We start from the raw sequence: 16740 nt of genomic DNA on the forward strand, positions 1-16740 counted from the left end.
ATGAGCATGATTTTTTAAGTTTATAAATTTCCATTAATCTGACAATATTTAAGCAATAGTTACATAACTTGGCGCAAAAAGGCGTATTGTAGTTGTGAGAAAGTTAAAAATAAGTTTGAACTTAATACCTTGCACGATTTATAAGTTATAAAGAAATGGTACAATTTCTAAGTTTACAAAGGGTCATAAATCAGACAATATTTAAACATTAGTTACATAACTTGTCATAAAAGCGCGAATTTTTACCCAGTGAGGAAGTTGAGAAAGTATCCGTTTGATAACTTAAACGGCTGAAAAGTTATTCATAAAAAAACATTAAAATGTGGATGGACGGACGGACGGACGGACAAACAGACGGACAGACGGATAGGGCGATAGCTATTGGGCACATGCAAATTTTAACGGGGCCCTAATAAGTGCCTAAAATAATGCATAACAGTGCGAAATAACATTAATTACTTTTAATATATGCCATGATTTAATAAACGGTCCAAGTATATCCATGCACGTATCGCCATGTTAATATACATTCATAGTTGTTGCATCGAAATAAAAAGTTAAACATTGAAGTTGAAAAGGGACTTTATTCAAATCACATACAGCTTAAATGTTATCTCATTGTTATTTGCTTATCGATAACGCTGTTCAGTTTTATACACATCACATCACAACCTACAGATAAGGCAAATAATCATTTACAATTGACAAACATGTACATGGTATCTACCAAATGTTGTGTTCTTAATGAGTAATACTTTATTTGTTATCAAATAATTCTTCCTTTTGTTTCATGAACAAAGCATTTAATAACGGACTATATTTTGAACCTCTGAATAAATTTCATATCTGCGGTTGACATTTATAAACACTGTCTTATCATAACAATGGGGATGATAAATGAATAGTGTATTGTAATTGTTTGTTTTTGAACAATTGCAAAAAACAATTTCGTTTAAATTGCGTATCTGCAGTTATACAAGTAACAAGGATACCTTCCGGAAATGGCGAGGCAACAGTCGGCTGTGAGCTTGTGCGTAAAATACACCTTGTTTCTATGGAACTTTATACTATGGGTAAGTTTTTTATGATACGAAATATACTGTATGTAGTTCAACTTTTAAGTTGTGTAACTAGGTAGTTTTAACTCGGTTAAAATTTTAGTAGAGTTCATTTTTATTTCCAAGAACAAGCTTGTGAGATAACGACATGAACAGAGATTGTTAGAAAGCACTTAAATTCTGAAAAACCCAATCACTGATTGCCTGTTCGAGATAAAACATATAAATATCATTAAAATTAAAATCAACCAACTTCCTTTAAGACCAATATTCCTAATAATGACAACAATAGATCCAAGTTTATGAAGTCTTAAGTCTGAATTAAAACCAGGGTTTCGTTCGGTTTAAGAGCTAAGCCTATAATTAAAATAATTTGTTTTGTTTTTTCATTATTTTGATTTAGATTTGTGTATCAAAGTTTAGCCAGTTTTTGCTTTGATGTCTACACATGTTTTTGTGTTTTTTTGTTGTAAATTTAGCAATTTATTAGCGGTGGTCGCTCGTTATAAAGCCTACATTCTGGTTATCAAGCGATAAAAATAATATAACGCAATCATTAATTGTAAGGTGTCGTTGGCGTTGACAGCACTCGTTATCTTCATTCTGGTTAGCACATATGCAGGCTTTTAGCCAGGTTTTAAAAAGGACATGGTGTTGCAAAATAGGGACAGGGTGCTAAAGGAAAACAGGGCACATTGTACTGGGCTGTGAAAAGTTTGAACAGTATCAATTTGACATAAAATTGTAGTGATTGAGTTAATTAAAGCGTTAAATGTTTAAACTGCCATAAATATGTAAAGTGTGTATGAATTAATAATCATATTATAATTTTCAACAATATCAAAAGAAATATCTGACAGTCTTAAACATTTAATGTTAAGAAGACAGAAGGGTGCACATGCTGGTATCCAATAGGGCAAACATGAGCTAACAAACAGGGCAGGGTGCACCACCCTTTCATAACTCTTACGCGGAAACCCTTCGTATGTGTTACTTCAGTGTTCCTATGTTCACTGGCTACTGCCACTGGCTGTGATTTCTCCTTGTGCCTACAGTACTGTTAAGACCAAACTTTACACTCTTGTTCATTAGGAGTGCACTAGTAGTGAACAATTTGTGCACTAAGGATAAACTAATGTAGTCTGTAGTTTATTAGATAAGCCAGTATAGATTTTCCTGGTCCACTCAGATTGGCCTTACTATATTGATTTAATTTAACTGATAAGATCATTTCCTCTAGCAGATTAACTTGTGATAAAACATTTTAGTATACTGCATTTATTGATGACTTTATGATGATCATCATTTAATGGGCCAGTAACTAAAGACAATGGGTTTCTACCCAGCATTTACTGGTCATATTTGTCAACTTTTTTATTCTAATGAAGGTGAAATAAGAATAAAACATTTCTTACATAAATCCAATAAATATTCTTTTTAAGCCAATATTTGAAAATAGGGGTGTTATCAATATAATTGTGCTACTATTGTAACATCCAAACATTTGTTTTGGTAATTCAGACATTTAGTTAAAGTCAATTAGTGATTACAAAGTAATAATTCTGAATCCTTAGTAAATAAGTGAACAGCACTATTATATATTCAAACAGTGAATGCAAAACCAATGCTTATGATAAAAAAGGTAATTGTAATTTAAAAGTAGAAAAAAAATGCATGCAGTGTTGAAAAAAAATACCTTGCCTTAATTAGATTTAAAAATAGAAGCTCAGGCTATTTCTTCAGAAACAGATTTTTCATATATACATTACATTATAACTTCATCAAAAAGTTTATAAATGTCAATCTAGATGATATTGCAATTGTCTGTAACTTTCCTGTATAGATGTTACGTAACTATATTCACGTTTAATTTCATTACTTTTCATAAATAAACTTCTTAAAAGCCTAGTTTGAGCATTTAATACTGAATGTATCTATTTATCTTTATCTATAAAAAGAGCACTAACGGGAATTATCCTACTAAATGGCCCACTAACCAGGCATTAATTTTGAATGTTTAGAAAATGATAAAATGCTTATTCATACTTTTGTAATGAGATTACCCATTGTAACAATGTTAGCCCCAATAGGTCGGGACAATAAACAATACACAGGAAGTATCAGGGACCCTGCTGTGATAACTTAAAAATGACAAAAAGGGGAATTATCCTATGCATCCAACCATTAACCAGGCATTACAATGAATATGAGTTCTATTAAACTTACTATTTGATGTTAAAATACATGTTATGCATGGTTAAAATTAAATATCTCTACTCTTAACAATTTGATTAACAAATGATGAAAAGTTTCCTAAAGAAATAGTTGTTTTTTTTTAAATTTATAATGCAATTGCAAAATATGATTAATAAATATAAACTATTTTCCATCTTTTATAAAAAACATATGTTGTTAACATCTCTTCTCTAAAACCAAATTTGTAAGAAAATATTGAGTTGCCTAGTTTTAAGAAGATTGTCATGTTAATTCTCTGCTGTGTATCCCTTGTTTATTGCACTAGTGTCATTGCAGGGGCCAATTTCCTGTGTAATTGTTTTTTGGCTCGGGGCCATTTGGAGGTGACACCATTTAGAGTAGAAAATAGCATTGTCCTATTAATACACAACCAATTCTTGCATAAACAATATGTGCATAGCCAATGTATTAATTTGACTGATGAGAAGTAAATAATAAACAAATAAAGTAACATTACATTTATGTTGTAGGATATAAATCATATAAATGGGATATTATTAATAATAACTAACATTACTCTTATTCTTACTCTAAAGCATTGTTATAATGCTTTTAATATGATTTAAAAAGTTATCAAAATGAAACGGTAAGTCAAACACTGACAGATCTGAGATTTAAAAGACAGCAGGAGGCAATAAAGATCAATACACAGAATTGTGTACTATTGGGGGGGGGGGGGGGTGCTTAAAGAAGGCTTAGTGTAGCCTTCAATGGATAGTATTTAATTTAATAATGTAGCAGCAGAACCAATTATACAAAACTTCTAAAATATATGTTTATCTATGATGTGTTTCAAATTAGAAATGCAATCAATAAATCTGGGTACAATTTAGAAAATGTACTATAATAATTAATGTTGTACTTATTTGATAATGCTGTTAGGCTGTCACCTTAAATCGCAATACATTTGTTAAACAAAAATAAACATAAAATTATAAGTTTTAGAATAGACGGAAGAAAATCTTCTTTTTATAACCTTTGAATGAATCAACAATGGCACAACAATTTCACAGTTTGAGCTTGGAACAATAAGGTATTAACCTTGAGGGTTACCTATTTAAATTAACGAACAACTTCATTATATCCTTGTAAAATGTATTGTTATTGTTAAAATAAAGGCTTATGAATTCATTTCATCATTATGTTCAATAAGTGTTTGAAGATGAAACCCTTTAACCCAGAACCAAAGTTATATCATTATACCTATCAATTAATATCAAAATAATGCAATACATATTAATAAAGAAAACAAAAAAACATTTAAATATCTTTGTGTGACAATTTCTTTTTTACAAAACATCAGTTTTTTAATTCAATAAATCTATATCATTTACATGAAAGATCCAAATGGATTATAAGTATTCTCTATAAATTAATTAACATTAAAACATCTGTTTAAACTACACCCATCATTCTAAGTTTCACTGTAAAGATAGCCTTTATTATAGACTGAATAAACCTTATCTGGTCAGCCCCTTGTCTGCATTTAGTCTTCCCCTTGTCTTACCCTAGTGCACTACGAAGTGCACTGATGGTGAACTGATAGTGAACAAGAAGTTCACTAACTGTCAAGTTTGGTCTTAACAGTACTGTACATCCTTCTTATCAAACGCAGGAAAGGCTAACGTCATTGTTTGTATGTTTTTTTTTAATGTTGACTGCTCCGAATGCCTTAGTTATAATTCTTACGATTCCATTGTTTCTCGCCACTACCTAGTCTCACTAGCGGTAGCCGTTTAAGTGCACGGTGCAAAAATCACGTGCAAAAATCACAAACAACTACATGACACCATCGCTTTTGTATATAGCAATTTGTAAAAGTAATAGAGTAGTGTGACCCTAGCGTTGATGCACTCGATCTTGGTTGTCAAACGTAGGAACGTCCACGATTCTATTTTTTTACAAAATATGATAATGAATCATGTATGGTTTCCTTTTCGTTCACAGCAGGCGGTGCATACATCCTGGATATCAAACGCAGGAGTCTGAGATAATAACGCCATTGTTTTTGTTTACATGCAAAAAAATAAAATAATGTAGAGTGTAGCGTTGACAGCTATCGATGCATATACCCTGGTTGTAATATGTATGTCTCTGTATATTTTAGTCCTCATTTTTTGTTTACTAGCTGGTGTCTATGGCTGTGACCGCTCTTGGAGCCTATATTCTGGTTATCAAGCACAAGAAAGTCCATGACGCCATCGACTTCCTCTTTGATCCTTCTACTGTCATGTGCACTATCGGATCAATTGCTGTTGTTGTGACGCTGATTGGTTGGCTGGGCGCATTGAGGGAATACACCTCTTGTCTCAGGCTGGTATGATTTTATACTAAGACCTAATTTCGACACAAGTAGTACACCTCTTGTCTCAGGCTGGTATGATTTAATACTAAGACCTAATTTCGTCACAAGTAGTACACCTCTTGTCTCAGGCTGGTATGATTTTATACTAAGACCTAATTTCGACACAAGTAGTACACCTCTTGTCTCAGGCTGGTATGATTTTATACTAAGACCTAATTTCGACACAAGTAGTACACCTCTTGTCTCAGGCTGGTATGATTTTATACTAAGACCTAATTTAGACACAAGTAGTACACCTCTTGTCTCAGGCTGGTATGATTTTATACTAAGACCTAATTTCGACACAAGTAGTACACCTCTTGTCTCAGGCTGGTATGATTTTATACTAAGACCTAATTTCGACACAAGTAGTACACCTCTTGTCTCAGGCTGGTATGATTTTATACTAAGACCTAATTTAGACACAAGTAGTACACCTCTTGTCTCAGACTGGTATGACTTTTATACTAAGACCTAATTTAGACACAAGTAGTACACCTCTTGTCTCAGGCTGGTATGATTTTATACTAAGACCTAATTTCGACACAAGTAGTACACCTCTTGTCTCAGGCTGGTATGATTTTATACTAAGACCTAATTTAGACACAAGTAGTACACCTCTTGTCTCAGGCTGGTATGATTTTATACTAAGACCTAATTTAGACACAAGTAGTACACCTCTTGTCTCAGACTGGTGTGACTTTTATACTAAGACCTAATTTAGACACAAGTAGTACACCTCTTGTCTCAGGCTGGTATGATTTTATACTAAGACCTAATTTCGACACAAGTAGTACACCTCTTGTCTCAGGCTGGTATGACTTTTATACTAAGACCTAATTTAGACACAAGTAGTACACCTCTTGTCTCAGACTGGTATGACTTTTATACTAAGACCTAATTTAGACACAAGTAGTACACCTCTTGTCTCAGGCTGGTATGATTTTATACTAAGACCTAATTTAGACACAAGTAGTACACCTCTTGTCTCAGACTGGTATGATTTTATACTAAGACCTAATTTAGACACAAGTAGTACACCTCTTGTCTCAGACTGGTATGACTTTTATACTAAGACCTAATTTAGACACAAGTAGTACACCTCTTGTCTCAGACTGGTATGATTTTATACTAAGACCTAATTTCGACACAAGTAGTACACCTCTTGTCTCAGGCTGGTATGATTTTATACTAAGACCTAATTTAGACACAAGTAGTACACCTCTTGTCTCAGGCTGGTATGACTTTTATACTAAGACCTAATTTCGACACAAGTAGTACACCTCTTGTCTCAGGCTGGTATGATTTTATACTAAGACCTAATTTAGACACAAGTAGTACACCTCTTGTCTCAGGCTGGTATGATTTTATACTAAGACCTAATTTAGACACAAGTAGTACACCTCTTGTCTCAGGCTGGTATGATTTTATACTAAGATCTTATTTAGACACAAGTAGTACACCTCTTGTCTCAGACTGGTATGACTTTTATACTAAGACCTAATTTAGACACAGTAGTACACATATTGTCTCAGGCTGGTATGACTTTTACACTAAGACCTAATTTAGACACAGTAGTACACATATTGTCTCAGGCTGGTATGACTTTTATACTTAGACCTTATTTAGACAAAAGCAGTACACATCTTGTCTCAGACTGGTATGACTTTTATACTAAGACCTAATGTTGACACAGTAGTACACCTCTTGTCTCAGGCTGGTATGACTTTTACACTAAGACCTAATTTAGACACAGTAGTACACATCTTGTCTCAGGCTGGTATGACTTTTATACTAAGACCTTATGTTGACACAGTAGTACACATCTTGTCCTTATGCCTAACTTAGTCAAAGAAGAACACATAATGTCCCAGGCTGGTATGATTCTTCAAAATGTTACTTATTATACGAAAATATGTTCTTTGTTATGTTGTCAAGTTCAAAATATGTGTTTAAATATCGCGTTTAGATACTGTAACATTCATTCATTCATTCATTCTGAATATTATCTTGCTGAATATGTAATATCCTAAAAGATTTTGAATGCACAAAAATAGCTCATTTAAAAAAGTTGTACAGCCGTTTATTTTAATACTTCTAGAGTTTGACATACAATAAGATCAATGACAATCGACTGGTTTTGAAACAATGTTCATGTTTATCATATATATTAAAAATCCATTTCACCGTTTTGCGTTGTTATAATATCTAATTACATTTACATGATTATGTAATTGTCTTTCAGTACACCTGGATGATGACACTGTTTTTCGTCGGCGAGATTATCTTAATCGTGTTTGTATTCGTCTTCTACTTCGTCCCTGAAGCGAAGCAGAAGTTAGGCCTGTTTCCTGAAAAGACCTTTCAAGACGCCATAGAAAAGTATGGGGTAGTTGAAGATGATGACATGAGAAATTTGATTGACTCCATGCAGGAATCGGTTAGTATATTATTTTTTTATTATTTTTTTAAAGTATGTTTTATAAAGATCGTGTTTAAGTGTTGTGTAAAGAAGCGTATTTTTGGTTTCGTAATTAGAAACACAAGTCGAATATCTGATCGCCTGCCTGATGACAAAAGAGTAAAATATTCTTCCTTGGGTAGTATTCGAATCGATCGCGTCCTTTGGTACATGAGTTCTCAGCTTGTCAAGGGAGATCACCGCGTAGGGGATTGCTTCGGATGTAAACAATGTAATTCCATACGGAGCAAAACGAGGTGTGAAACTCCGTAAATGTGTTGTATTGGATTTGAGATAAATATATATTTGTCTTTTTAAGGGTGAACTAGATAAACGTATATTTGACGTTTACCTTAAGAGCATAAGAATATATGCATATTGTATATGTATCCTCTGCGGTGTTTCTCACTCAGGTGAAGTCACCATTTATATAAACCATACCATCAACGAAATAAGAGCTGCTTTTTTAAAACATTTTTGCTTTTAACGTTTTTTCTTAGACCAAATAGATGATATTTATTGATTTCAGTGGAAAATCGATATACTTTAACGAGTTTCAGGAAAAACTTTTCGCATTTTTTTGTTTTTACGAGACGTATTTTAACGAGTGGCAAAGCTTGTTAATCCCCATTACATCATCCCCTGTTTAATGGCTTGCCAAATTGTCTGTGTATTATTTTTATTGGTAAATTTTCATTTAAATTGTCCTCAAGAATAAAAACGGGCTGCACCGAGTATGCTTTGATAGATCAAAATGATTACAGTTCAATATTCATTGCTCTGATCGATTAGAACATCAAAAGGCAATAAAGGTTAGAACCAATAAATATAATTTTTCAAAACCCAGGAGTTCGGTGGCGGAGTCTGAAGGGGTTCGACAAGTTGACTCCACAACTAAATTGTTTTCAGTTTAAATGATTGATAAACGTTGATATAAACACATTATAAATAATAAAAAAAAAGAATGACAAATAGCTTTACCTTTTATTCGCTTAAATTGATCGGGTCCTTCGTTTTAAGTCAGACCTTTCGTAAACGCGGGTTAATATAACGTTGTCCTTATCGGTCTTAAAAAAAGCTTGTTGACAAAAAGTATGAAATATTTGATTGAGAACGGGCAATGAATGGTTCTTATTGTGCCCTGAATTTTAATATTAAAATTGCATAAATCATTTAGATATCTGAAGGTACACAGCCAGTATACATTTTAAACAGGAAGAATAAAACTAGGCCTTTACGATCCATAATTATGTTAAATTTGAAGAGATAACATATGATAAAGTTTGACAGCACCTTTATCATACTTTGTTAAAATACAAATATAGGCAAACAAGTATTTTTTTTTCAGTATCCAGTATTCTGAACGTTAACAGAGGCATATAACTATTATCATCTAGGTAACTCCAAATCCATGAGTAACAAATAAGAAAACACAATAAAAGACCGGATCAATCGAACTTTAAAAAAAAACGAATATTAGTTACTGCGCCCACAACCCGAGTTAGTTCTACACGAGCGCTTCAGCGAGAGAGTAGAATATGGGGATAGCTGGTGAAATAACTGCGTTGTACCATGTTGTCAAGGAAAACGTTCAATAACTAGCGTGTATGTAAGCGAATACTAGTAGTATAAATGATCCGCACGAACGTTATAGCACGGCTAGAGTCCACCTTGTGTTAACCGTTCCGATATGTATGATTATGTATTTTATACAAAAAAAAAACAAGAACAAAAGAAAGCATCCTCTCTCATAGTACAAAAATAACGGTATTTTAGAAAACATTTGAACTGGATAACCACACGTCGATACAAACTCTTTACCGTTTTCATTCGACATAGGGTAATTAAACAGATATGTTATTTCGATGAATAGTTGATCAAAAGCCGTTATGGTACTTATTTCGGTCACTGTTTTTGCTGGAGTAAGGTAACGTCCTAAACATGCGCAAACGGGCTTTGTAAACATTTGTATCAAGTTCATTCTCAAATCTGTTCGCGTTTTTAAAGATATGACAGGCATGAACAGTCGTGTTCATCATCACCGCCAATGAGAAATACACCCTAACAATACTTTGTCATTTTTCTTCGACTTGCTTAAATAACGAAAGAGTTTTAATATTAATGTAAAAATAAATGTTCATTGCTGTGTAATTAGTCTGTAGTTTGATAAATGTGAAAACAATAGTGCTACATTTCGAAAGAGAATATAATACGTTTGACTGGCTTTATTACAGTCATTTGGAAACCTCTAAAGACGTCTTGGTAGTCTTTTCACATTTTCATTATAATTTTACATGTATTGCTGGAAATCGACAAATGCCAAATTGTCAAGGGCCCATATTCACTAACGTTTGGAGTCTGGGTTTGAGACTCAATACTCGAAACTTCAAATTTAAAGGGACTAGACACCAGATAATACCATTGCAAGAAAAAAAAGTAAAAAAAACTTAAATAAAATTGAAATCCTTGTGTACAACGTATTGAACCTTACTTACTGACACATGTATCTTTCGCAGTTTTTTTGCGTATTTTTTTCAATTCAAAAATAACTGGGTTTGTCTACCACGTAAATACCAGTTAATTTAAAAATAACGTCAGTATATATATATATGTATCTGTACTAATCATGTGACTTTGACATGCTAAATATATACACTTTAAACTGGGAAACCAATATGCGCTATTTTTAAACGGGTAAACTCAGCAGAGACAGCGACAACATAGTCTTTTAGTTATGTAAATTGATGTATACTCAACCTCTTACTAGCTCGTATTGACAATTCTAGGCTTATTATGAGGAAATACTGTATTTGCCGATTTCTGGACCATTTGGTTGGTGTCTAGTAGTGTTTGAAAATCGGACTCCATTTGCTATCGATAATCGAATCGAATCGGATCAAGCATTTCGATTTACTATCGGACAATAATCGAGAGTTCATAATATCAGTCAGGAATACATAATTTATATAATTAGTATCACGACCATTTAAAAGGTTTAACCTGGATTCAGTACGTGTGATGCTATAGACATGCTTTTTGCAACAGAAAGTAAATTTCCATAATAACCTTTCTGTCTTTTAACAACTAAACGAAAAAAACATTTCAACACAACACATACTTAATAATTGCACATTAATTGCAGAATGATGCACACTGTATCATGTAAAGTTATCTTAGCATTTTATCCATGTAAAAGCATTTTGAATATTTGTGAACCTGTTAAATTTAACATTTCATTAGAACATCTTAATTTAATAAAACTTTAAACAAAGAAGTAAATTAGTTAATTACAAACGAAACCAAAAACGGTTTCAAAAACAGAATGCATCGATCCGGGATCCCCGGTATTTACAGGTAAGGCCGGGTCACAACACCATAGAGACAGGTTAAGATCGGACCCACTTCATCTACCTTGTTTAAAAGAACTCAACGAGAATTTACCTGAACAAATATTTACATTTACTCGACTTTTACCACAAAACAAAAAAATACGTAGTTACCGGAAGTAACATTAGCGACATCGATTTTGGACAACCACTATCGATTGTCGCCGACATAGCATTGTCAGCGAAGATTTATCGATTGTACTCGATAATCGTTTTATCACTAGTGTCTAGTCCCTTTTAATGTTATTGTACTATAAGAAGAGACAAAATGGTAGTTTTTTTTCTGTATCTGTAAAACATAACTGGTTCTGCAATTATTTACACATCATTTTGTTGAAAATATTGATATTACAGATAGTTTTAGAATAAGCATTATTCGCAAGACTCTAAGTGCATAGACGTACCTTGGTGTCTTTCAAAATCAATATATATTTTTTCTAAATAGAAAGAGCTGTTTAACTATAATCTGCAAAGCATTTAGATTACTCTTTTAAAAGGCGTTTCTGTATTTAACATTAAAGCTGCACTCTCACAAATTGAACGTTTGACATTTTTTATTTTTGTCTTCGAACGAGCCAATTCATGCGCAAGTGCATGGATACCAGTGATAAAAGACTGCTTACAAAAAATCAGATCGCAGATTTTCATATATAAGTTCAAAAAATGATGTTCTATGCATTTTTCTTAAACCGTTAGTAACGCTTTTACCCATAAAACATTAATTTTTTTGAACGGAAATATAAAAACCTGCGATCTGATTTTTGTCAGCAGTCTTATATCACTGGTTTGCAGATATTTACACAAACATTGGCTCATTCCAAGACAAAAAAATAAAAGTTGTCAAAACGGTTAATCTGTGAGAGTGCAGCTTTAATACATAGACGTTATTACCAATTGGCCATAAAAGTATTTGCGTACACTTAAACAACCAAGAGTTTTTCTTGCAAATCAAATAGCGGGTATAGAGAGAGCGCAGCAATTTTTAAAATGTCACTCTTTTTGTTTACTCACACTACAGGTCTATATTGTAACACAATACATAAATCAAAGCGACTTTTGTAATTAAAGTTCAGGCCTACATTTTGAGCGGAAGCTTTATTAGATGTCAAAACAGTTAAGTACTTGCGTCTTTAGCGGTAGGGGTGAATTCCAATTCAAATTCCGGTTCAAAATAACAAAACGACCTGAAGCCTGGAATTAGTGCCAAGAGATACCAAGCGACTTTAAAATGTATTCTGGTTGTGATATTTAAATCATAGATAGCATTGTTCTGCAATAATATTAGAACTCCTCGCATTATTTCCCATCGTCGGCAACCATGGTATTTAATTCCGTTATTTACATAAATACCGTGGGACAATTTACTGACATAATCTCGTTTTGGTGAATATGCATGAGCCTGGAGAGACAATCTTCTTCTAATGAATTTGCATGCTACGAATAAATATTCTTCAATATCCCTGTAGTGTCAATAGCCTCTATGGCCGAATGGTCTTGACTGCTGATAAACGTTATTGTTCTGGAAAAAAAGGACCCAGTGCAATTACGGCATCACCAGAATAGTATTCTACGGGAAGGCATCTGGTATCTTGCGGAACCAATGACTCTGCTTCATTAAGTATTAATGATCACAAGATGTCCGTAGCCAAATTGCCCATGGTACAAAACGAAGCATAGTGTAGTGGTGTGTCGCGGCTATCCGACGGTGATAATTTTCTAAAACGTACGAAACTTGACTTGATGTCAAATCGAGTATACCATGTGTAGGGCGGTAAAAAAACAACAAGCATACGCTGCGAACGTTCATTTGCCGAAGTTGAGTACGGACAATGACCATTTAATACAACATTTCATTTAATATTAAAACTGATAAAAGAGTTCAGGTAACAATTTAGATTCTGGATTGGTTGCTGTTCTCCATTGTGAGATAATCTCCCCATGATATTCATAATGGCCTGGAGTGATATTCAATATGCGACATATCTCATGGTCATGCATTATTGGATTTATTCACTCTATTGGTCAGTTATTAATAAAAAGTTATCCGATTAGCTACATCGTTCTTAGATCCAATTTTGACCAATATTAAATACCAACCTGAGGGTCAAAACGGGCTAATACGAACCAAAACACAAGCTTTCTACTTTTGCTTCTATGTCTATTTTCTTTACAGCTAGAGTGTTGCGGATTCAGTGACTCTGATACAGGTTACTTTGACTGGGATAAGAACGAGTACTATAAATGCATCAACGCCACAACGAACAACCCAGAACGATGTTCCGTGCCACATTCGTGTTGTAAACTACAACCGGTCAGTCCAATTATCTTTAAAGCTGTACTGTCACAACTGTTTAGTGACGCTTTTAGCCATAATTCATTAATTTTCGAATATTTATTTCGTAATAAAAGAGTGCATTTTACAAACCATGAGCGAGTCCCTTTAATATATTAATTTAGGATGCCTAGAAGACCTCATATTAGTTTTGGTATCATTTTAGAGGGTTTGGTGTCCAAAAAATAGTGTACAAACATTATACCTAAAATATAATAAAACAAACAAACTTAAGTATGGAAGACTACAAAATAGGTCATTTAACATCCGACTAAGGTGATATTAAGATAAATAATTATACGTACTGTATGTTCTTGTTTTTTTCAGGGTCAGATGAAGAATGTTTTGTGTGGAAGAGGAGTCATGAAAGCAACGTCAGGGGTAAAAACTATTTTACCTTTTTTTTAAACAAAATCGATAGACTACGAGTGATTTTCTTAACCGAACAGGATTGTATATTCTAGCACTGACACCGGATAGGCATTTCCGTTGACGTCAGGCGTGCTGGAAAACTCCATCTGGCATCCCCACATGCCAGATGAGTCACGCGCTGTGACGTAATATTTTCAATTCCTTTTATAATACACTTTATGTAATCATATTTATGAGATTTAAATAGACGAGTTTCATTAGCATTAACTTTACAAAAATGTTCTTTCAAAAACAAAACAAAATTACCCTTAAAAGACGTGATATTAAAGAAACTTATTGACGTATGCAGTGAATACAAATTAATGAGCGTCATGACGTCAGTAAACATCATCGCACGCGCTTTTTGGTGTTATGTACAAAAATGCGCCTTTTTATGTATTTTCTTCACAAAAAATGTAATGTAATTTGTGCAAGAAAAAATATTATGTGTGTCCGTTCCGGATAGAAAAATCCGACCCTCGGGCACGCTGCGTTGCCGGTAACTCGGCAAGCCTCGTTACCTGGCAACGCAGGTGCCCTCGGGAACGGTAACACATGACAGATATTATTATTCATCTTTTCAAGAGGTGGTTTCCAATGAGTTTGACAAACACGATATGTACTAGTAAAATGACATGAAGTTACATTTTAATGATTAAGAATGGGTGGAGTGGGCTTAGCGAACGAAACCTTCATAATTATTAAAATATGACTTCAGGACATCTAACTGTCTAAGAAATAACATCATTAACTGACAAATTGTCAACGCAAAATGTGACGCAGGAAGTGTGTTTCGATGAATGGAAGGAGACGGACATTTGAACACCCTCGAAAGTTGGATTTCTTAATATTTAAGCCTAGCTTAATGCTTGCCGAACTGCAATTTCATTGGCTGAAAATGAAGGATGTATTTTAAGCACCACTAAACTAGTTTAAACCCTCAGTAAACTCATGTTCCAGTAGACTCTGTTCCACTGGCCGTTCCAAAGCCGGTATATTACGCAATCCCATCATTTATTGATAATGAGAGCCAGAACCGGCCGCCCGTGGACCGCTTCAGCATGCGGGCGTCGTCCTCGTGGCGGCGCTTCGTCCGGCGACTAACGGCCGACTTAGATCTTGTACGGACTAGGGGAATCCGACTGCCTAATTAAAACAAGGAATTGCGAAAACCGTCGCCTGGTGTTGACGCAATGTGATTTCTGCCCAGTGCTCTGATTTTCTATTTTGTGATGTATGTACGTTTGTGTTTCTCGTTCAGTGTCTAAGTCATGAGTCTTGCGTTTGTTCCCTTTGGTCTCACAACAATATAATTAATTCATGACATTCATGTTTTACAATAGACCCTTGGGGAGAGCGACAGCCACAACCCCATCTACAAGATTGGATGTTTAAAGGCTGTGGGAAATTTCATCAACGAGCACGCCATGGTGATAGGCGGTGTCATGCTTGGCATTCTTATTCCACAGGTAATAGAGGGGTTGCGACACACGACGTGTACGTGTACTTGTATGTGAAGCTACACGTACATGTACCAGTTGCAGTTGAGTTAACAGTCGTTTGCGAAATATCTCTTTAAACTTGTATTAGTAGGCTCTCGTTGGTACATGCAAAAAATACACGACTTTACTCTTGTTATCGTACATGTGATGCTTAATGCAGGGGTGGATCCAGGAGTTGTCGTAAGAGGGGCGTAACTTAGAGGAATAGGTATTTGACTTGTGTCCCTCCCTGACGGCGCAAATTTATTTGGTTTAATATGTTGGCAGGGGGGTCAGGGGGTACTCCCCCAATATTTGTTTTAAAAATTGTCCACTCCAAAATGGTGTTTATATTTTATACAAGACCCCTTTTTTCTTCTATGATTATTGATTTCTTGTCTTGTAGAGTTATGTGACACTGGGCTGGTTTTCAATATTCAACTTCAGTTTTATCTTAATATGGTCTTACATCATTGACTTCATTCACTCTATTAGTCAGTTATAAATAACAAGTAATCCGATTAGCTATATCGTTCAATTAAGACCAATATTAAATACCAGCCCTTGAACCATCCACCTTAAAACATGGCTTTTCCATGACGTGTCCATATTACTGATATTTCAGATGTATTTTATGTACCTGTCCCGGACGTTACGAGAGCAGGTATTGACTCAACGAGCAAAGTGGGGGCGATCTACTAAGTAAACTGTGTTTTGTGTGTGCTAACAATTTAATGAGATTGCTGTGTTATTTTGTTTGTTTAGTTATACGAATAAAAATTAACATATTATTTAAATTTTCAAACGTGCTGAATTACAAGAGTTTGTTTCCAACTTTTTTCGGCATTCCATCAGAAGTTTGCTGTATGGCGTTCATGCAAAATAACTGGAATTCCGCGAATGAAATAAGATGCCTGATTTTTTGGACTGGAAAAAACACAATTATCAATTATGACAGGGGATAATGTAACTATAGCGATAATATAGTTCAATGATGTTATACATGTAGAG

General features: G+C 34.2%; 1 protein-coding gene across 1 annotated transcript; it reads left to right on the top strand.

The window, feature by feature from the left end:
• The first annotated feature begins 721 nt into the window (after positions 1-721).
• Positions 722-16520, top strand: LOC128211962 (tetraspanin-33-like). Its single transcript, XM_052917133.1, has 7 exons — positions 722-1073; positions 5443-5631; positions 7904-8098; positions 13679-13816; positions 14165-14218; positions 15592-15717; positions 16355-16520. Exons 1-7 carry the CDS (start codon positions 1002-1004, stop codon positions 16433-16435), a joined length of 855 nt encoding a protein of 284 aa, XP_052773093.1. The 5' UTR covers positions 722-1001; the 3' UTR covers positions 16436-16520.
• The last annotated feature ends 220 nt before the right edge of the window (positions 16521-16740 follow it).

The sequence above is a fragment of the Mya arenaria genome, chromosome 12, assembly GCF_026914265.1.
Source record: "Mya arenaria isolate MELC-2E11 chromosome 12, ASM2691426v1".
Taxonomy (NCBI): Eukaryota; Metazoa; Mollusca; class Bivalvia; order Myida; family Myidae; genus Mya; species Mya arenaria.

What these genes read in the sequence shown, in the direction of transcription:
- LOC128211962 (XM_052917133.1), top strand. Translation starts at nt 1,002, where the DNA reads ATGGCGAGGCAACAGTCGGCTGTGAGCTTGTGCGTAAAATACACCTTG. An exon ending in ACACCTCTTGTCTCAGGCTG is followed by an intron (nt 5,632 to 7,903) that starts GTATGATTTTAT and finishes ATTGTCTTTCAG; the next exon opens with TACACCTGGATGATGACACT. An exon ending in TTGGCATTCTTATTCCACAG is followed by an intron (nt 15,718 to 16,354) that starts GTAATAGAGGGG and finishes CTGATATTTCAG; the next exon opens with ATGTATTTTATGTACCTGTC.